Source organism: Dermacentor albipictus, chromosome 1 (genome assembly GCF_038994185.2).
Source record: "Dermacentor albipictus isolate Rhodes 1998 colony chromosome 1, USDA_Dalb.pri_finalv2, whole genome shotgun sequence".
Classification (NCBI taxonomy): Eukaryota; Metazoa; Arthropoda; class Arachnida; order Ixodida; family Ixodidae; genus Dermacentor; species Dermacentor albipictus.
Window position 1 is genome coordinate 456,930,287 of NC_091821.1, and position 15,974 is coordinate 456,946,260.

At 49.8% G+C, this 15,974-nt stretch overlaps 2 protein-coding genes across 2 annotated transcripts in view; one reads left to right on the forward strand and one right to left on the reverse strand.

Moving 5' to 3' along the window:
* The window catches only part of LOC139054791 (uncharacterized), a 65,204-nt gene that overhangs the window by 43,762 nt on the left and 5,468 nt on the right, over positions 1 to 15,974 (reverse strand). The window lies entirely within an intron of this gene.
* LOC139054384 (uncharacterized) lies at positions 8,570 to 9,091 on the forward strand. Its single transcript, XM_070531308.1, has one exon. The coding sequence runs from the start codon at positions 8,570 to 8,572 to the stop codon at positions 9,089 to 9,091; it is 522 nt and encodes a 173-aa protein (XP_070387409.1).

Genomic DNA, 15,974 nt, shown 5'->3' on the forward strand with positions numbered 1-15,974 from the left:
AAATGAGCGCCTTTCGGTGATATGATGTTCCGGTTTACATGGTAGTCCTTCTTTTGAGGGTTGTTGACTTGGAAAGCAAAGCGGTATATGCCTTGGTGCAGCCCGTACCGTAACTATCGTACTTGTAGATTGAAAAATTACCTATGCACTGCTGCCACTGACTACGTTGTCTAGCCTTGCCACACATTCTGTTACTGCAGTAGGCCGCGGCTACATGATCTGCCCAAGGCTATTCCTTCGTCTCGGTGCGACCAAACACCGTTTCCCTGAATTTTCACGGCCTATTTCCATGCTTAAAATGTACAAGTGCGCTCTACAAGAATTCAATCAAATTAGTATTGCTCACTGTCCTCTAGCGTACAGCTCAAAATAATTTTAAAGCGATTAGCATTATTTTCCTAATTCACCCGTTGTGACGGTATCTATTGATATTTCTAAGGTTGCTGTATTGTATTCGTTCTCACGTCATTGCCCGGCTCTTGTCAAGCCGCTGTCTTCATGCGATCATCGCCACAGAGTCATCATCCCAGCATAGTCGTCATGCCCCCACCATCTTTCACGTCGTCGTTTTACCATAATCATCACTTTACTGACGTCGCCTCATTGTCTTCATGGCGTCGTAGTCATAAGGACTCTGTCAAGCCGTCGACGTCATTCCTTCTTCATTCTTCTATTGTAATCAAGCTGCCATAATTCAATCCTGGTTGTGCACCGGTGCCATCCCATCGTCGTCATTGTGTCATTGTCCGACAGTCGACATCATACATCCCTTTATATGCGGTCGTAGTAATTCAAGCTTTCTTATCATGTCGTCATACCATCGTCAGCCAATTGTGCTCATGTCATCATCGTTAGAGCTTATTCTCAATTTGACAATGGTCATCTCATTATCGTCCTCATACCGCTATATAGTTTTAACGACGTGATTCCTCCAGGATGTCATCGTAGTCATGGAGTCAGTGTCATGCAGTCGTCGTTATCATTCCATGCTCATGGGACCTTGTCAAGCAGGGGCCATACGAAAGTAGAACAATACCTGAGCATGTCGCATATAGCCGACGCAGATGAAGTCTCGCAATGATCACTTCACACGTTCAAGTGACTTCATGACTACGGCGTTAGCCACATTGCTCATTGCTCGTTGCTAATAGCTACATTCCTAGAAAGCCGATCGCATTGCCGTCAGCAGTCATCGCGAGATGAGTTCTGCCGCGATTACTTACTGTGAGCTTAGATAAATAATTAATAATAATCTACATGCCACTAATGAAATGCTTGGAACCCGAAATCTGCAATAGGCTATTTGTGCGGCCCATTGAGAACTATTCGAATATGTCTTTTTCGTATTCCTAAATATTTTTCTGCCGTTAGGATAGTTGCTAAGGTTTTAATTTTTCCGGGCTGCAAAGACCAAACAACCGCGGGAATAGAGGCTCTTGCGCCCGGCGACATCATCATCATCATCAGCCTGGTTACGCCCACTGCAGGACAAAGGACTCTCCCACACTTCTCCAACAACCCCTGTCATGTACTAATTGTGGCCATGCCGTCCCTGCAAACTTCTTAATCTCATCCGCCAACCTATCTTTCTGCCGCCCCCTGCTACGCTTCCCTTCCCTTGAAATCCAGTCTGTAACCCTTTATGACAATCGGTTATCTTCCCTCCTCATTACATGTCCTGCCCATGCCCATTTCTTTTTATTGATTTCAACTAAGATGTCATTACCTCGCGTTTGTTCCCTCACCCAATCTGCTCTTTTCTTATCCCTTAACGTTACACCTATCATTCTTCTTTCCATAGCTCGCTGCGTCGTCCTCAATTTGAGTAGAACGCTTTTCGTAAGCCTCCAGGTTTCTGCCCCGTAGATGAGTACTGGTAAGACACAGCTATTATACACTTTTCTCTTGAGGGATAATGGCAACCTGCTGTTCATGATCTGAGAATGCCTGCCAAACGCACCCCAGCCCATTCTTATTCTTCTGGTTATTTCCGTCTCATGGTTCGGATCCGCAGTCACTACCTGCCCTAAGTAGATGTATTCCCTTACGACTTCCACTGCCTCGCTGCCTATTGTAAATTGCTGTTCTCTTCCGAGACTGTTAAACATTACTTTAGTTTTCTGCAGATTAATTTTTAGACCCACTCTTCTGCTTTGTCTCTCGAGGTCACTGAGCATGCATTGCAGTTGGTCCCCTGAGTTACTAAGCAAGGCACTATCATCAGCGAATCGCAAGTTAATAAGGTATTTTCCATTAACTTTTATCCCCAATTTTTCCCAATCCAGGTCTCTGAATAGCTCCTGTAAACACGCCGTGTATGGCATTGGAGAGATCGTATCTCCCTGCCTGACACCTTTCTTTATTGGGATTTTGTTGCTTTCTTTATGGAGGACTACGGTGGCTGTGGAGCTGCTATAGATATCTTTCAGCATTTTTACATAAGGCTCGTCTACACCCTGATTCCATAATGCCTCCATGAATGCTGAGGTTTCGACAGGTCTGGCGACATTACTGCATAGAAACATGGGACCAGCTAACGACCAATGATACATGCAGACAAAACAATTGAATAGGCACAACATGTCCTACTCTAAAAAACTATTTGGATCCCTTAATCTAGTTTAGGATAATAGGCAGTTTTATATTTTGCGTGTGCAAATGAGTTTGAGTAGCCAAAGGGAAATTTTTATAAGCAAAGCGCTATGCCCAGCTCGCGTAATTTTGTACGTAGTTCACTTTCGCGTGCTTCTGTACGCACGGCGGTAGGCGTCCCCCAACTTTGCGCACGCAAAATCTAAAGCTCCCTAAAGTAGATATAAGGCAGCCTCCTATCTAAGTTTTCCGCTTTAAATACGAGTTGGTGCATCTTGAACCGGAATGGTCGCCAAACGTAACGTTTCCTAAATGCCGCGATAAGAGACTACAGGTTGTGACACGAGATCTAGAACACGTAGATCAGCGGCAGAACTTGTAGTCTACGATTCCGCGCCTACGCACGCCGCGCAGAAAAACGTCGGAGTTGCAAACGGTTTAAATACTTTATACTTTAGTTTCTTTAAAGTTGTATTTCTTGCGGAATAATTTGAAAACATTTCATTGACGAATTTAAAGCTTTACTTTGTGCAGTGTTAAACTTCTTATCAATGCAACAGCCCTCATCAAAATGGCAGCAGGGTGGGCTTCGAAACTTTATTTCTCCTTTCCCATACGATAATATAGACCGTCCCAAGCTAAAGCTTCCTGATAAGGGGAATTACATAACACAATTCCTGTGTCACCTAAGAAAGCTACTTCTGCCAGACCTCCTCGTAGGGTTTGATCTCTGTTTGCCGAAATTAATGAACGCCAAAGAACACACCTAGATGCCACCTTCATTTCCTTTTTTATGCATGAAATTTGCATGTAACATTAGAAGCAATGGTTTTACTCTACGCTTTTAATTCAAAAGCACGAGCTACCGCACTGACAATGAAGATACGAAGCTATGGTGATTGTTATGAACAGATGAGGAAGATGACGTCCATATTAGAAATACCCACAATGTATGCCGCCATTAACCATTGCAAGTGCTCAGAACTTATTTAGCGGCACACTTGCATACCACTGTGGGCGCTAGAAAATTCAAAGTGCCAGTAAATTTGAAAGTTACAGTGGTGGCTCATAAAAAATACACAGAACGAAAAAGCTGGATGTATTCAGACTCACCCTGGGCCACCCCGGCGTACGCCATTGTGAGAAGGGTCACGTCAACAGTGGAGTCGCAATTCTAACGGTTCTTTAGAAGATGCTCTGCATTGAAGGCTACCTTTGCGGCAGGTGTTTTCTCCCACAGGTACAAAAGTTCAGTTTTTGTATACTTTCTACCTGCTAATGTGCGACGGCTATTTGCATAACTTTAGGTGGACTAGAGCAGTGTGCGGCGATATGGTACGAAGTACGAGCGCTATTATTACTGCTTTATTAAAGCAAAAGCTTTATTATGCCAGCCAGCGAACCATTTAGGCTCGTTGTGCCGTATGCCTTATGCAGGCAGCCGTATGCCGCATGTCATATGCCGTGGCCGACAAACGAGCTTGAGCCACCGTTGCCTAGCAACGCCGCAGCCACGCTCCAACAGATGGCGCCGCCGTCGACACCGCTCCCATCGCCGCTGGTTCCACCAGATGTGCACCACTGGGGTAGAAAGTGAGGAGGTGTCGCCTCGCGGGGTATATATATTGTCACAGTCTGTAATGTGGGAAGAAGAGGACCATGGTGGTGGCCTTGGAGACGACGAAGAAGAGTTTAGCATTATCGCTGCTCTACGCTTTTTGGCTCAGCCATAAAAATCCATCTGTGAATAGACGAACGCTTCTTCCTTCCCGTAACATCATTTGTGGAGGTGCGGCGTAATCACTTGCACAAGAGGGAGCTCCGCAGCGGAGGTAATCTGGCCGCCATGTCATCCGAAGGATAGAGTTCCACGACGGCCCGTCGTCGCCACCGACGGTCATCCTGGCCTAGCCTCGCGACCCTGGCATGTTTTCCGGTATCGACAACGTTGACGTCGATGACTGGTTGCAGAATTACAAACGGGTCAGCGCACACAACAGGCGGGATAACACGCTTATGATCGCCCAGCACGGGTCTGGTTCGAAACACACGAGGAAGAGATTACGAGTTGGGACCAGTGCAAACAGAAGCTTAGAGATTTGTTCGGCAAGCCCGTCGCCCGCCAACGAGCAGCGAAGAAGGACCTTGGGACCCGTGTACAGACGTCCACTGAATCTTACGTGGCGCATATCCAGGGCGTCCTCGCTCTTTGCCGCAAAGTGGATAACAATATGGCAGAGGCAGACAAGGTCAGCCAGGTTTTATAAGGCATCGCGGACGACGATTTACCCTGCTTCTTTACAAGATCATAACAACGGTTAATGAGATCATTAACGAATGTCGCCGCTTTGAGCACGCGAAGAGTCGCGGCATAGTTCAACAGTTTACGCGTTTACCTAATACCGCAGCTTCATCGACATGCGAACACGTTTGTCCACCGCGTGAGCCCACCTCCTGCGGAACGTCCTACGTATAGTTCGGCGAGAAATCGAAGCAGCGTCTCCTGCCACGCCAGTGGCGCAGTGCTTTGACGATTCCCGGCTGCTTGTGTCTCTCATTCAGTCGGCCATTCTGCAAGAATTTGCCATTGTGGGTCTTCCATCCATCTGCTCCGCCAGCCGTCCTGACTTTGATTCATCTCCTGCCTCTGCCCCTGTTCACCGGAGCCAGTATGGTCCACATCCGAGCTATCGCAACCCGGCCGAATGGCGCACACATGACGATAGACCCATCTGCTTTTACTGTGGGCCTGTGGGCCTCATCTCTCGCTAGTGTCGAAGTTCCTGGCCAGCCTACTCTCGACCAAGCTTTCCCGCCTACCGCCGCTTCTCACTGAATCCTCGCCTGCCATCATTGTCCACCGAGGTTGAAGACGCACCTGACAACGCCCGAGCCACCGCGACGAGCCGCTCGCCATCACCACATAGTCGCCGCTCCCGTTCGCCCCAGCTGCGTCACTCTCCATCCCCAGCTTACCGTCACCGCTCTCAGACAGGAAACTAACTGGGGCAGCTCCTCGAGGTGACACTGCTCTAGAACCCCGGTCTGAAATTCTTCAGTTGACCCTGCCTACTAATCGGAAACTTCTGGACACGTGGACGTGGATGGTTTGCCCGTTACAGCACTAATCGAAAATGGAGCTCAAATTTCCATCATGAGTGCGGAGCTTCGAACGCGCTTGAAGAAAGTACTTGCTCCTGCTTCGACTCGACTGCTCCAGGTCGCCGACAGTGGAACTCCGGCTGTGCTTGGAATGTGTACTTCTCGTGTCAGTGGCACCGGTCGCCCCACGTCCATTTTGTTTAGTATGCTCGAACGTTGCCCTCACAATGTGATCCTCGGACTCGACTTTTTGGCTGCCCATTCTGCTCTGATTGACTGTTCCGCCGGTGTTGCACAACTTGACCTACCCCTACCTGTTCCCGTTCACCTTCCGGCTCAAGCTCCAAATCAGCTTTGTTCCGCGGATTTTATGCGCCGACCTGCTCTTGCAGCACCCTGTATTCCTGTCTTAGCCTGCTCACACGTACTTGATGGAGTCTATGTCCTTACTCCCGCGACTCTGTCCTGCTTTGTCACAATATCTCCTACCCGCACACCACCGTTTCTGTTGCCGACATTCAGACATGTCTTCCCATCCTAAATTATGGACAGTGCCCGCAAGTACTTCCTCGAGGCATGTCTCTTGCCACGTTGTCACCGACAAACGAGTGCCACATTTCCGCTCTATCTGTTGCGCCGTCTTCTACCAATGCTCATTGTGCGCCTTCTGCATCAGCGCCGACAGACGACTTTACAAAGATGATTGCACAGGACCTCTCAATCAGACAAGCCGCAGAGCTCCGTGGCCTGCTCGAGTCCTACTTGGACATTTTGGACCTGAACGATCGCCCTTTGTGTCAAACTACGGTCGTGAAGCATCGTATAAATATCGGCGATGCAGCACCTGTTCGCCGGCGCCCATACCGGGTGTCGCCCTCTGAGCGACAAGTTATCCAGAGCGACATTGAATTGACAAGATGCTTGCCAAAGGGATTATTGAACACTATTCGAGCCCTTGGGCGTCCCCTTTGTTCTCGTCAAAAAGAAGGATAACAGCTGGCGATTCTGCGTTTACTATCGTCATCTAAACACGATCACCAAGAAAGATGTATATCCACTTCCCCGCATTGACGATGCTCTGGACTGTGTCCATGGGGCCACTTACTTTTCATCAATAAACCTTCGCTCTGTATATTCGCATACAGAGCGAAGGCATTCGTCACACCAGATGGCCTATATCAGTTCCAGGTTGTGCCTTTTGTCTTGTACAATGCCCCGGCGACCTTAGAACGGATGATGGACATGCTCTTGCGTGGTTTGAAATGGTCCATCTGTTTGTGCTACTTGGATGAAGTAATCTTATTCTCTTCAACTTTTGCGGCTCATCGTGAAAGACTTTCATCTGTTCTTTGTGTTTTTCGCACCGATGGCTTGCAGCTCAACCCGTTCAAGTGCAACTTCGGTCACCACCAAATAACCATGCTCGGACACCTCGTCGATTCGTCAGACATTCGCCCCGACCCCGCTAACGTTCATGCTGTCCAGAATTTCCCCATACCAACGTGTGCCAAAGATGTTCGAAGCTTTATGGGCCTGTGCTCTTACTTCCGCAGGTTTGTGGAAAATTTCACCCATGTGGCCCGTCCTCTGACTCACCTCCTGGAGAAAGACGTTCCTTTCTTTTGGGGCTGCGAACGAGCGTGTGCTTTTTCGCAGCTCATCAGGCTACTCGCCACGCCTCCTGTTCTCGCCTATTTTGATGCCTCGTCTCCGACAGAAATCCGCACTCGCGCCAGTGGCGACGGCATCAGCGCTGTTTTAGCTCAACGCCACGGTGGGCACCAGCGCGTCATCGCTTACGCCAGCCGCCTCCTCTCTCCCGCAAAGCGCAATTACTCCATTACTGAGCGTGAGTGTCTCGCCCTCATTTGGGCGGTGGGCAAGTTCTGACCCTCCATATATGGTCGACCATTTACAGTTACAACCGACCACCACGCCCTTTGTTGGCTTTCCTCCTTCAAAGATTCCACCAAAGATTCCACTGTCGCTGGGCCGTAAGGCTGCAGGAATACACATACACCGTGGTCTACAAGTCGGGTCGTCTACATCAGGATACTGACTGCCTGTCTCGTCATCCCGTCGATGTACCGGTCGGTTTAGCGGATGTCGCACCGATCTGCGTTCTTTCACTCTCGGCCTTGCAAGACATTGGCGCTGAACAACGACGCGATGAGTCATTACGCCCTATTATCAAACGCCTGCTCTCTGATCCGTCTGACCCATCTCTTCACATGTTAATACTACAAAATGGCATCCTGTATCGCCGCAACATGCGCCCCGACGGGCCCAAGCTCCTAACCGTCATTCCGTCCCATCTTCGACAGATTGTACTGCAGCCACTGCACGCCGTTCCCACAGCTGCACACCGTGGCGTCACGCGAACCTATGACAGAACTCGGCGACGGTTTTTCTGGCCCCTTCTCAACTGCTCCGTCCGGCGCTATGCTGCCGCGTGTGAGTCGTGTCAACTCCAGAAAAGGCCAGCTGTGCCTCCTGCCGGACTGCTGCAGCCTTTGCATATACCGGCCGACTCTTTTTTCGCGTTGGGGTTGATCTTCTCGGACCATTCCCTATATAAAATGACGGAAATAGGTGGATTGCCGTCGTTAGGGACTATACAACTCTCTATGCCATTACTAGAGCCCTACCGACTAGCAGTGCCACAGACGTCGCTGATTTCTTGCTTCGCGACGTTATCTTGCACCACGGTGCACCTCGTCAACTTCTCACCGATCGCGGCAGATACGTTCTTGCCAAAGTCGTAGGCGACCTACTTCGATAATGTGCTACTAAACACAAATTTACTACCGCTTACCATCCTCAAACTAACGGTCTTACCGAACACCTGAACCGCACATTAACTGACATGTTAGCAATGTATGCTTCCTCCGATCATCGTGACTGGGCCATTGCTCTATCATTTGTCACGTTCGCCGACAATTACTCGCGCCAGGACACAGCTGGCTATTCACATTTCTATCTCCTCTTCGGCCGTGAGCCGTCTTTGCCTTTTGAGACTCTCCTTTCGACCATACTCGACTCGCCGACAGCGTACACTCAGGATGTCATAGCCACAGCAATCCAAGCACACCAGATTGCCCGCATTCGTCTTTCTGCTTCCCAGACACGCCAGAAGTGCCGTTACGACGAGTGCATTCACGAGGTGCACTACGAACCAGGTGCTCTTGTGCTAGTTTGGCATCCAAATCGGCGTGTTGGTCTTTCGGACAAATTCCTCTCGCGGTACTATGGCCCTTACCGCATACTTGGCCAGGTGACCCCTGTCACATATGAAGTGTTTACGCTGGATGCCACGGTGCCTTCACCTCTCTATGACATCATCCAGGTCAGCCGTCTCAAACCTTACCTTTCTGAGACCGATGAGCCGCACCAATAACGTGCTTTTTCCGACGGGGGTGATGTCACAGTCGGTAATGTGGGAAGAACAGGACGCTGACGGTGGCCTTGGAGACGACGAAGATGAGTTTAGCTTTATCGCTGCTCTACGCTTGTTGGCTCAGCCATTAAAAGCCATCTGTAAATTAACGCATGCTTCTTTCTTCCAGTAACACTATATATATGTGCTTTGCCTGAGTGTGTTTAGTGGTTATGGAGAGCGCGAAACCGACGCAACAACGAAAGAACGAAGCCAGGAAGAGACAACGCGCCCAAGAGACGCGAGGAGAACGCGCCGCACGACTCGAGAAGCGTCGTAACGAAGATGCGGCTAGAAGACGTCGTGCCACGTCCCGGAGTGACTCTTCAACTGCGGAAAAGACCGCTTTGAGTTCCCAAGAACGTCGGAATGAGACGCTGCGTAGACGTTACCTAGCCTAGTCGCTACCTGAACAGTGTGTCTTGTCGTGTCTATACAATAGAGTTAAACCAAACGCTTAACCACAAGCGTAGCCATGCACCTCATGCTTTCGTAATTCAACTAGGGTTAACCAGAGCTAAACCAAATGCAATTTTTGTGGAAGAAGTTACCGAGAGGCATGACATGTGCCTTGGTTGTGTACCGAATATGAAGGCCGAATCTACCAAGGATTAGCCTGTGAGAAGCGAGTGTGCAAATTAGCAGTGGGGGTAGTCGCATAAAGCATAAACTATCTGCCTAATTCAGGGCCTCCACGTGTCCTCCAGCTCCACGTAGAGGCCCTTGTCGTGAGGCTGCATATGCTCATTACTGCAAAGCACTTCGGTAAGCGCCAAGGCGCAAGGGCGCGACTGTTCTCGTATATATATATATATGGCCTGATTCTGTACAAACCTAAGCAGTCATGGAGGCATTCCGGAACCAGGGTGTAGACGAGCCATATGCAAAAACACTGAAAGATATCTATAGCGGCTCCGCAGCCACCATAGTCCTCCATAATGAAAGCAACAAAATCCCAATAAAAAAGGGCGTCAGGCAGCTAGATACGATCTCTCCAATGCTATTCACAGCGTGTGTACAGGAGGTATTCCGAGACCTGGATTGGGAAGAATTGGGGATAATAGTTAGTGGAGAATACCTTAGTAACTTGCGATTTGCTGATGATATTGCCTTGCTTAGTAACGCAGGGGACCAATTGCAATGCATGCTCACTGACCTGGAGAGCCAAAGCAGAAGAGTGGGTCTAAAAATTTATCTGCAGAAAACTATTGTTTAGCAATCTGGGAAGAGAGAGAGAGAGAGAGAAATAAACTTTATTTTGAGACCAGGCTTCTTGAGCCCAAAGGTGGGTGGCCTCCTCAGTCCAGGTAGCCATGGCTCGCTGCCGCCGCCCGAGTCCTGTTCACCAACCGCAGCTGGCTGTCAGGGTCTTGCGTCACCAGCAGAGCCTCCCACTGGTCTTCCAATTCTTCTTCCGAGTCCGCCTCTTTCTGCATGTTATCGCCTGATGGCGATGATGATGGTTGTGCTTCTCGACTATTCTTGCATCCAAGCACCATATGGCGCAAGGTGTTGGGCGTGTCCGGCGGGCAGAACTTGCAGTCTCGCCCGTAGATGCCCGGGTACATGGCGTGCAGCAGTGTTCCGTGTGGGTACGTTCCAGCCTGTAGTCTTCTCCAGGTTACCGCTTGGTCCCTACTCATCGTCTTATGCGCGGGCGGGTAGCGACGCCTCTGCTTCCTGTAGTGCGCAAAGATATCCGAGTACTTCTTGGATATGCGTTCTTCATCCTCTTCACAGTCGTCGGTACGTGTTCTCTGCGCGTCGGAGATGGCTCGGCGTGCATGATCTCGAGCCGCGGCGTGCGCCGCCTGGTTCCCCGTGAGAGACTCGTGCCCCGGTGTCCAGAGGATTTGTGCTGCTTCTATCTTGGTGGTGTTCAAGACCTGAAGCGCTGCCTTTCCAATCCTTCCGTTCATATACCTTCGGCATGCTTCTTGCGAGTCCGTCACCACGGTAACCATGGCCTTCTTGCACGTTGCGATGGCCAGGGCTATGCCCACCTCTTCCGCTGTGCTCGCGTCCTTGGCACGTATGGATGTGGCTGTAAGTTGTTCGCCCTTCTCGTCGACAACGCTGATTGCGAATCGGTCGTTGGTACTGTACGCAGCTGCATCTGTATATCTAACGTTTTCTTCTTTGCTGTTGGTGCGTTCGAGTATGCGCTTGAGCGCCTGTGTTCTCGCCTGTCTCCTTTCCTTGTCGTACTCGGGATGCATGTTTCTGGGAATGGTACTTATGTGTAGCTTGTCTCGGATCTCGTGTGGGATACGCTGAGGTAGGTGCCTTTCATCCTCGACTTGGTAGCCCAGATCTTGCAGCAGGGCTCTTCCCGTCCTTGTAAGCTTTAGTCTCTCCAGTTGGTTGACGTTGTGCGCCTCCACGAGCTCTTCCCACGTGTTGTGGACTCCCATTTTGAGTAATTTCGCTGTGGACGTGGAGGGGGACAGACCCAAGGCAATTTTGTATGATTTTCTGATGAGGGCGTTTACTTTGTCTCGTTGACTGTTCTTCATGTCAACGTATGGGGTCCCGTACGTGACGATGCTCGTGAGCAGCGCTTGTATCATTTTCGTGCAGTCTTCTTCCTTGAGTCCGTGGCTTTTGCTCGTCACTCTTTTGATAAGGTGGGTTATTTGTTGCACTGTTCTTTGAATTTTTTCCAACTCTGCTCCCCCGGCCCCGTCCTTTTGAATCAGGAGTCCGAGGATGCGGAGCGTCGTAACCTGCGGAATCATGATGCCTCCCACCTTTACTACCGGGTCTGGTATCTGTTGCGGTTGTCGGCCTCTTGTGCGCTTCCTTAGCACCAAGAGCTCCGATTTTTCAGGTGCGCACGTCAGTCCACATGCTTCCAGGTACTTTTCCGTAGTGTCAACCGCTTCTTGCAGAGCGTCTTGCTGTTGACCTGTCGACCCTCCCGTAGTCCAGATGGTGAGGTCGTCAGCATATATTGCGTGACCAATCCCTTCTATTTGCTTCAGTTGCTTGGGTAGTGTGCTCATCGCCAGATTGAATAGCATCGGCGAAATGACGGAGCCTTGTGGCGTTCCCTTTCGCGGTATGTCGAATTTCTCAGAGCGTAAGTTGCCTATCCCCACTGTGGCTGTACGTTCTTTCAGAAAAGCTTTGATGTAATTATATACTTTTTCACCGCAGTTATATACGTTGAGGTGCTGCAGTATGGCTTCGTGTGACACGTTGTCGAAAGCCCCTTTCACGTCAAGTGCGAGGATGGCTCTTTTGCTGTGCGTGTCCAGCTTGTCGATGACTTTTTCCTTGATTTGCAGCAACACGTCTTGCGCGGACAGGTGAGCTCGAAATCCGAACATAGTGCTTGGGACGTGTTCGTTGTCTTCGAGATAGTCGATCATGCGGTTGTGCACCATATGCTCGTAGAGTTTTCCAGCACACGAGGTTAGGGATATAGGTCGAAGGTTCTGCACGCTGATGGGCTTGTTGGGTTTAGGTATCATGGTTACCTCGGCATGTTTCCATTCCGGTGGTACTTTACCTTGCTGCCAGCACTCGTTGATGTATTTTAAGAGCGCGTCTACAGAGGGTCCGTCAAGGTTCCGGAGTGTCTTGTTGTTTATTCTGTCGTACCCCGGCGCCGTGTTGCGGGTGAGCTTGCTCAAGGCCCTCTCGATTTCTGCTTCTGTGAAGGGCCGATCCAGTTCCATATTTGGGTTGCCTCGATACTCGTCGAAGTGCGAATCTACAGTTATGTTTCGCTCAGTACCGAGGAACTTCTCGTTCACTTCTCTGATAATGTCTTCCTCTTTCCCCGGGTGGTTGTGTATGAGTCGCTGCATTTTCTGTTTTGTGGCGTTCTTGTTCTCCTTCTTTGATAGGAGAGTCTTGAGCACCGCCCAAGTGCGCTTGCTGCTTAAGGTACCTTGAAGCTTGTTGCATGTTTCGCGCCAGTTCTTTCTTTCAAGTTGTTCAGAGTACTCTTGCGTTTCCTTGATCAGCTTAGAGATTCGAATTTTGAGTTTCCGGTTGCACTTGTTACGCTGCCAGCGTTTGGCGAGACCCCTCCGCGCCTCCCACAGGTGGAGTAAGTGCGGGTCGACCACGGGGGTGATTTGCGACAGCTGGATTGTCCTCGTATGCTTCTCGGCTCTTTCCACGACTCCTCTGATCCATATTGTTATGTCGTCTATCGTCGCATTAATGGCACTCTCATCTTTGCGAAAGGCCTGCCAGTCCGTGATCTTGGCTTTTCCTATCTTCATCGTTGCTTTGTGGTGCGGAATGATCGTTTGCACTATAAAATGGTCGCTACCAAGATTCTCGTCCATGCAGCTCCACTCATACTGTTTGAGTCCGTGTACGAATGTGAGGTCGGGGCTGGTGTTTCTAGATACACTGTTGCCAATGCGCGTGGGTGTCTGTGGGTCGTTGAGTAGCGTGAGGAGGTGTTGTTGGGCTACGTTGTGCACGTCTTCTCCCTTTTTCTTTGTGGCCGCATAACCCCAGGCCACATGGGGAGCATTAAAATCTCCAACGACTATCAGCCCGTTACCCTTGCTCAGCTTCTTCACCTCTCTCACAAGCTTGTCTAGATCCTTTAGGTGGTCCTTTGGTGGGCTGTACACGTTTAACACAAAGAGGCTTTGCTGCTGTTTTTTCTCGGGTACGATTTCGACGAGGGTGTGTTCGATGCGGTGTTGGATGTCGAGTCGTTGAGCGTTGATGGCTTTCTTGGTCAGGATTGCTGTCCTCGTTTTACCGTCAGTGACGTGAGTGAGGTAACCACTGACCTTGAAGTCTTCTGCTTCGGTTTCTTGTAAGGCTATAATGTCTGGGTCAAACTGCTTGCAGAATTGTACAAGGTTGCTTCTCTTACTTCGAATAGAATGACAGTTCCATTGCCAAATTTTGAGCCGTGGGTGTTGCTTGTAGTCATCTTCCTCTTTAGATTGCCTCGCCATCTTGTTCGCTTAGGGTCTGCATCATCTTGGCTTCTCGCGCAGGGTACTTAGGTTTCTTGCGAGCATTATCTCTTTCTTCTAGCATGTGAATGCGTTGACTGAAACTTTCTCCAGATTGTGTCATTTTGGTCTGTAGAGCCTGAATCTGGTTCTCTATTTCGTTCTTGAGAGATTGGAAGCCAGACTGTATCATCTGTGTTACCGTGTTTTGCATAACCTGCGTTACTGTGGACAGTGTGGTTTCCATCATGATGGTCACGTTGGCGTTGATGCGGGCTTCAAGTGTCTTGAGGTCGTTCTGGGTTATCACCGCTTGGTTCGACAGTGTTGATGGCTCTGGTCTGTTGACTTGTTGACTTGTTGTTGATGACTCTGTTGGTGATGGTGGTGGGGGTGGGGATGAAGGCCGCGGTAGGGGTGTTTGCGATTGCTGGGTCTGTTCTCTCCGTAGTTGTTCTATTTCTCGCATCAGGTACTCGAGCTGTTTTTCTGTGCTGGCTTCCTTCTCTTGTGTCTTCTTTTGCTGTTCTAGCTCTCGCTTCAATTCATCGTTCTGTTTTCGGAGAATCATTATCGTGTCTTCGTACCTCGAGTGTCTTGTGGTTTGAACGCCATTATTTTCTTTCGACATATGAATGTTCCCTCTGACGACGTTGGCCCAGCTTACCTTGCGCTGTGTGTTGTCGTGTTCCACGCCCGTTGCCGTTGTCCGGGGAACGCTCTGTTGTCTTTCCCTTGATCGCGATCCCGACTTGGATCTGGATCTTTTTGTCTGCTCGGCCTCATTCGGTGACTGTGGCGATGGTGACATGGTCATCATGTGCTCGTTGTCGTTGTTAGGTACCACGCTGGCCTGGTACCAGAAGCGTCTCTGTCTCGATCTTGACCGCTCCCTGACTCTCAACGGTGGCGGGGCTGGTTTCAGCTTCCTTCGACAGTCTCTACCCGCCGTTTCATGGGGCATTCCGCAGAGCTTACATTTCGGTTCGCATTGGTGGTTATTTGGATCAGCGTTGTTTTCTCCGCAGTTGTCACATAGTTCATCGTTTGGATTAGGGCAGACGTCTTCTCTGTGTCCTATCTCCCCGCAAGATCTGCAGTACTGCACTGACTTTCGGTAGGGTCTGCAGCGGGTAAGCGTACATCAAACTTTAACGTAGAACGGAACGTGCGGGCCCTCGAAGGTGATCACTGCCGACGTCGATCTTCCCAGCATTCTAGCGTATAGGATTTTGCACTTGTTGGTTGTTGCTAGTAGATCTACTAGCTTCTCGTCGGTGGTGCCTTCCTCTATTCCGTGAACAACGCCACGTACAGTGCCCGGAATTGGCTTGAGGTAAGGTGTGACTTCGTATGTTGCGTGTCCTATTTCGATGCTTGTTATTTCTGCTAGTTTAGGTGCGCAATCCTCTTCTTCGGTACTTGCCAGAATTATGTTTTGTTGCCACTGTGTCTGTATGATCACCTTGGCGTAGAGCTCCTGGGGTGTGACTCCGCATGCTTGGGCTAATCCTCTTGCTATCACTCCGTCTTTCCTGTTTGACACTTTCACACCGGCTTTAGGTCTGTAAACAATCTTGTAATGGTTTTCTGGTAGCGGTGGGGTCGTTGGCAAGCGAGGCCGTGGCTTGCTTGCGTTGTTGTGGCCCCATGGCTTTTGAGGGGCTTGCCGTTTTCCATCATTCGTGTTCTGTCCCGTGCTGAGTTCGCATGAGAACTCCTTCTGCGTCTTCGAAGTTGCGATGGATTCTTTCTTCTTCTCTTGTCGCGCTAGTAGCATCACCCATGGTCCTGTCTGGCGTAGTGTTTTTCCGCTGTTGCTGTCGAACGTCGGCTCCGTGTCGTTCATTTCTGCTTCATTATTTGTTATTCCTGTTATGGAGTTCGCTCGGTCAACTTCCATAATG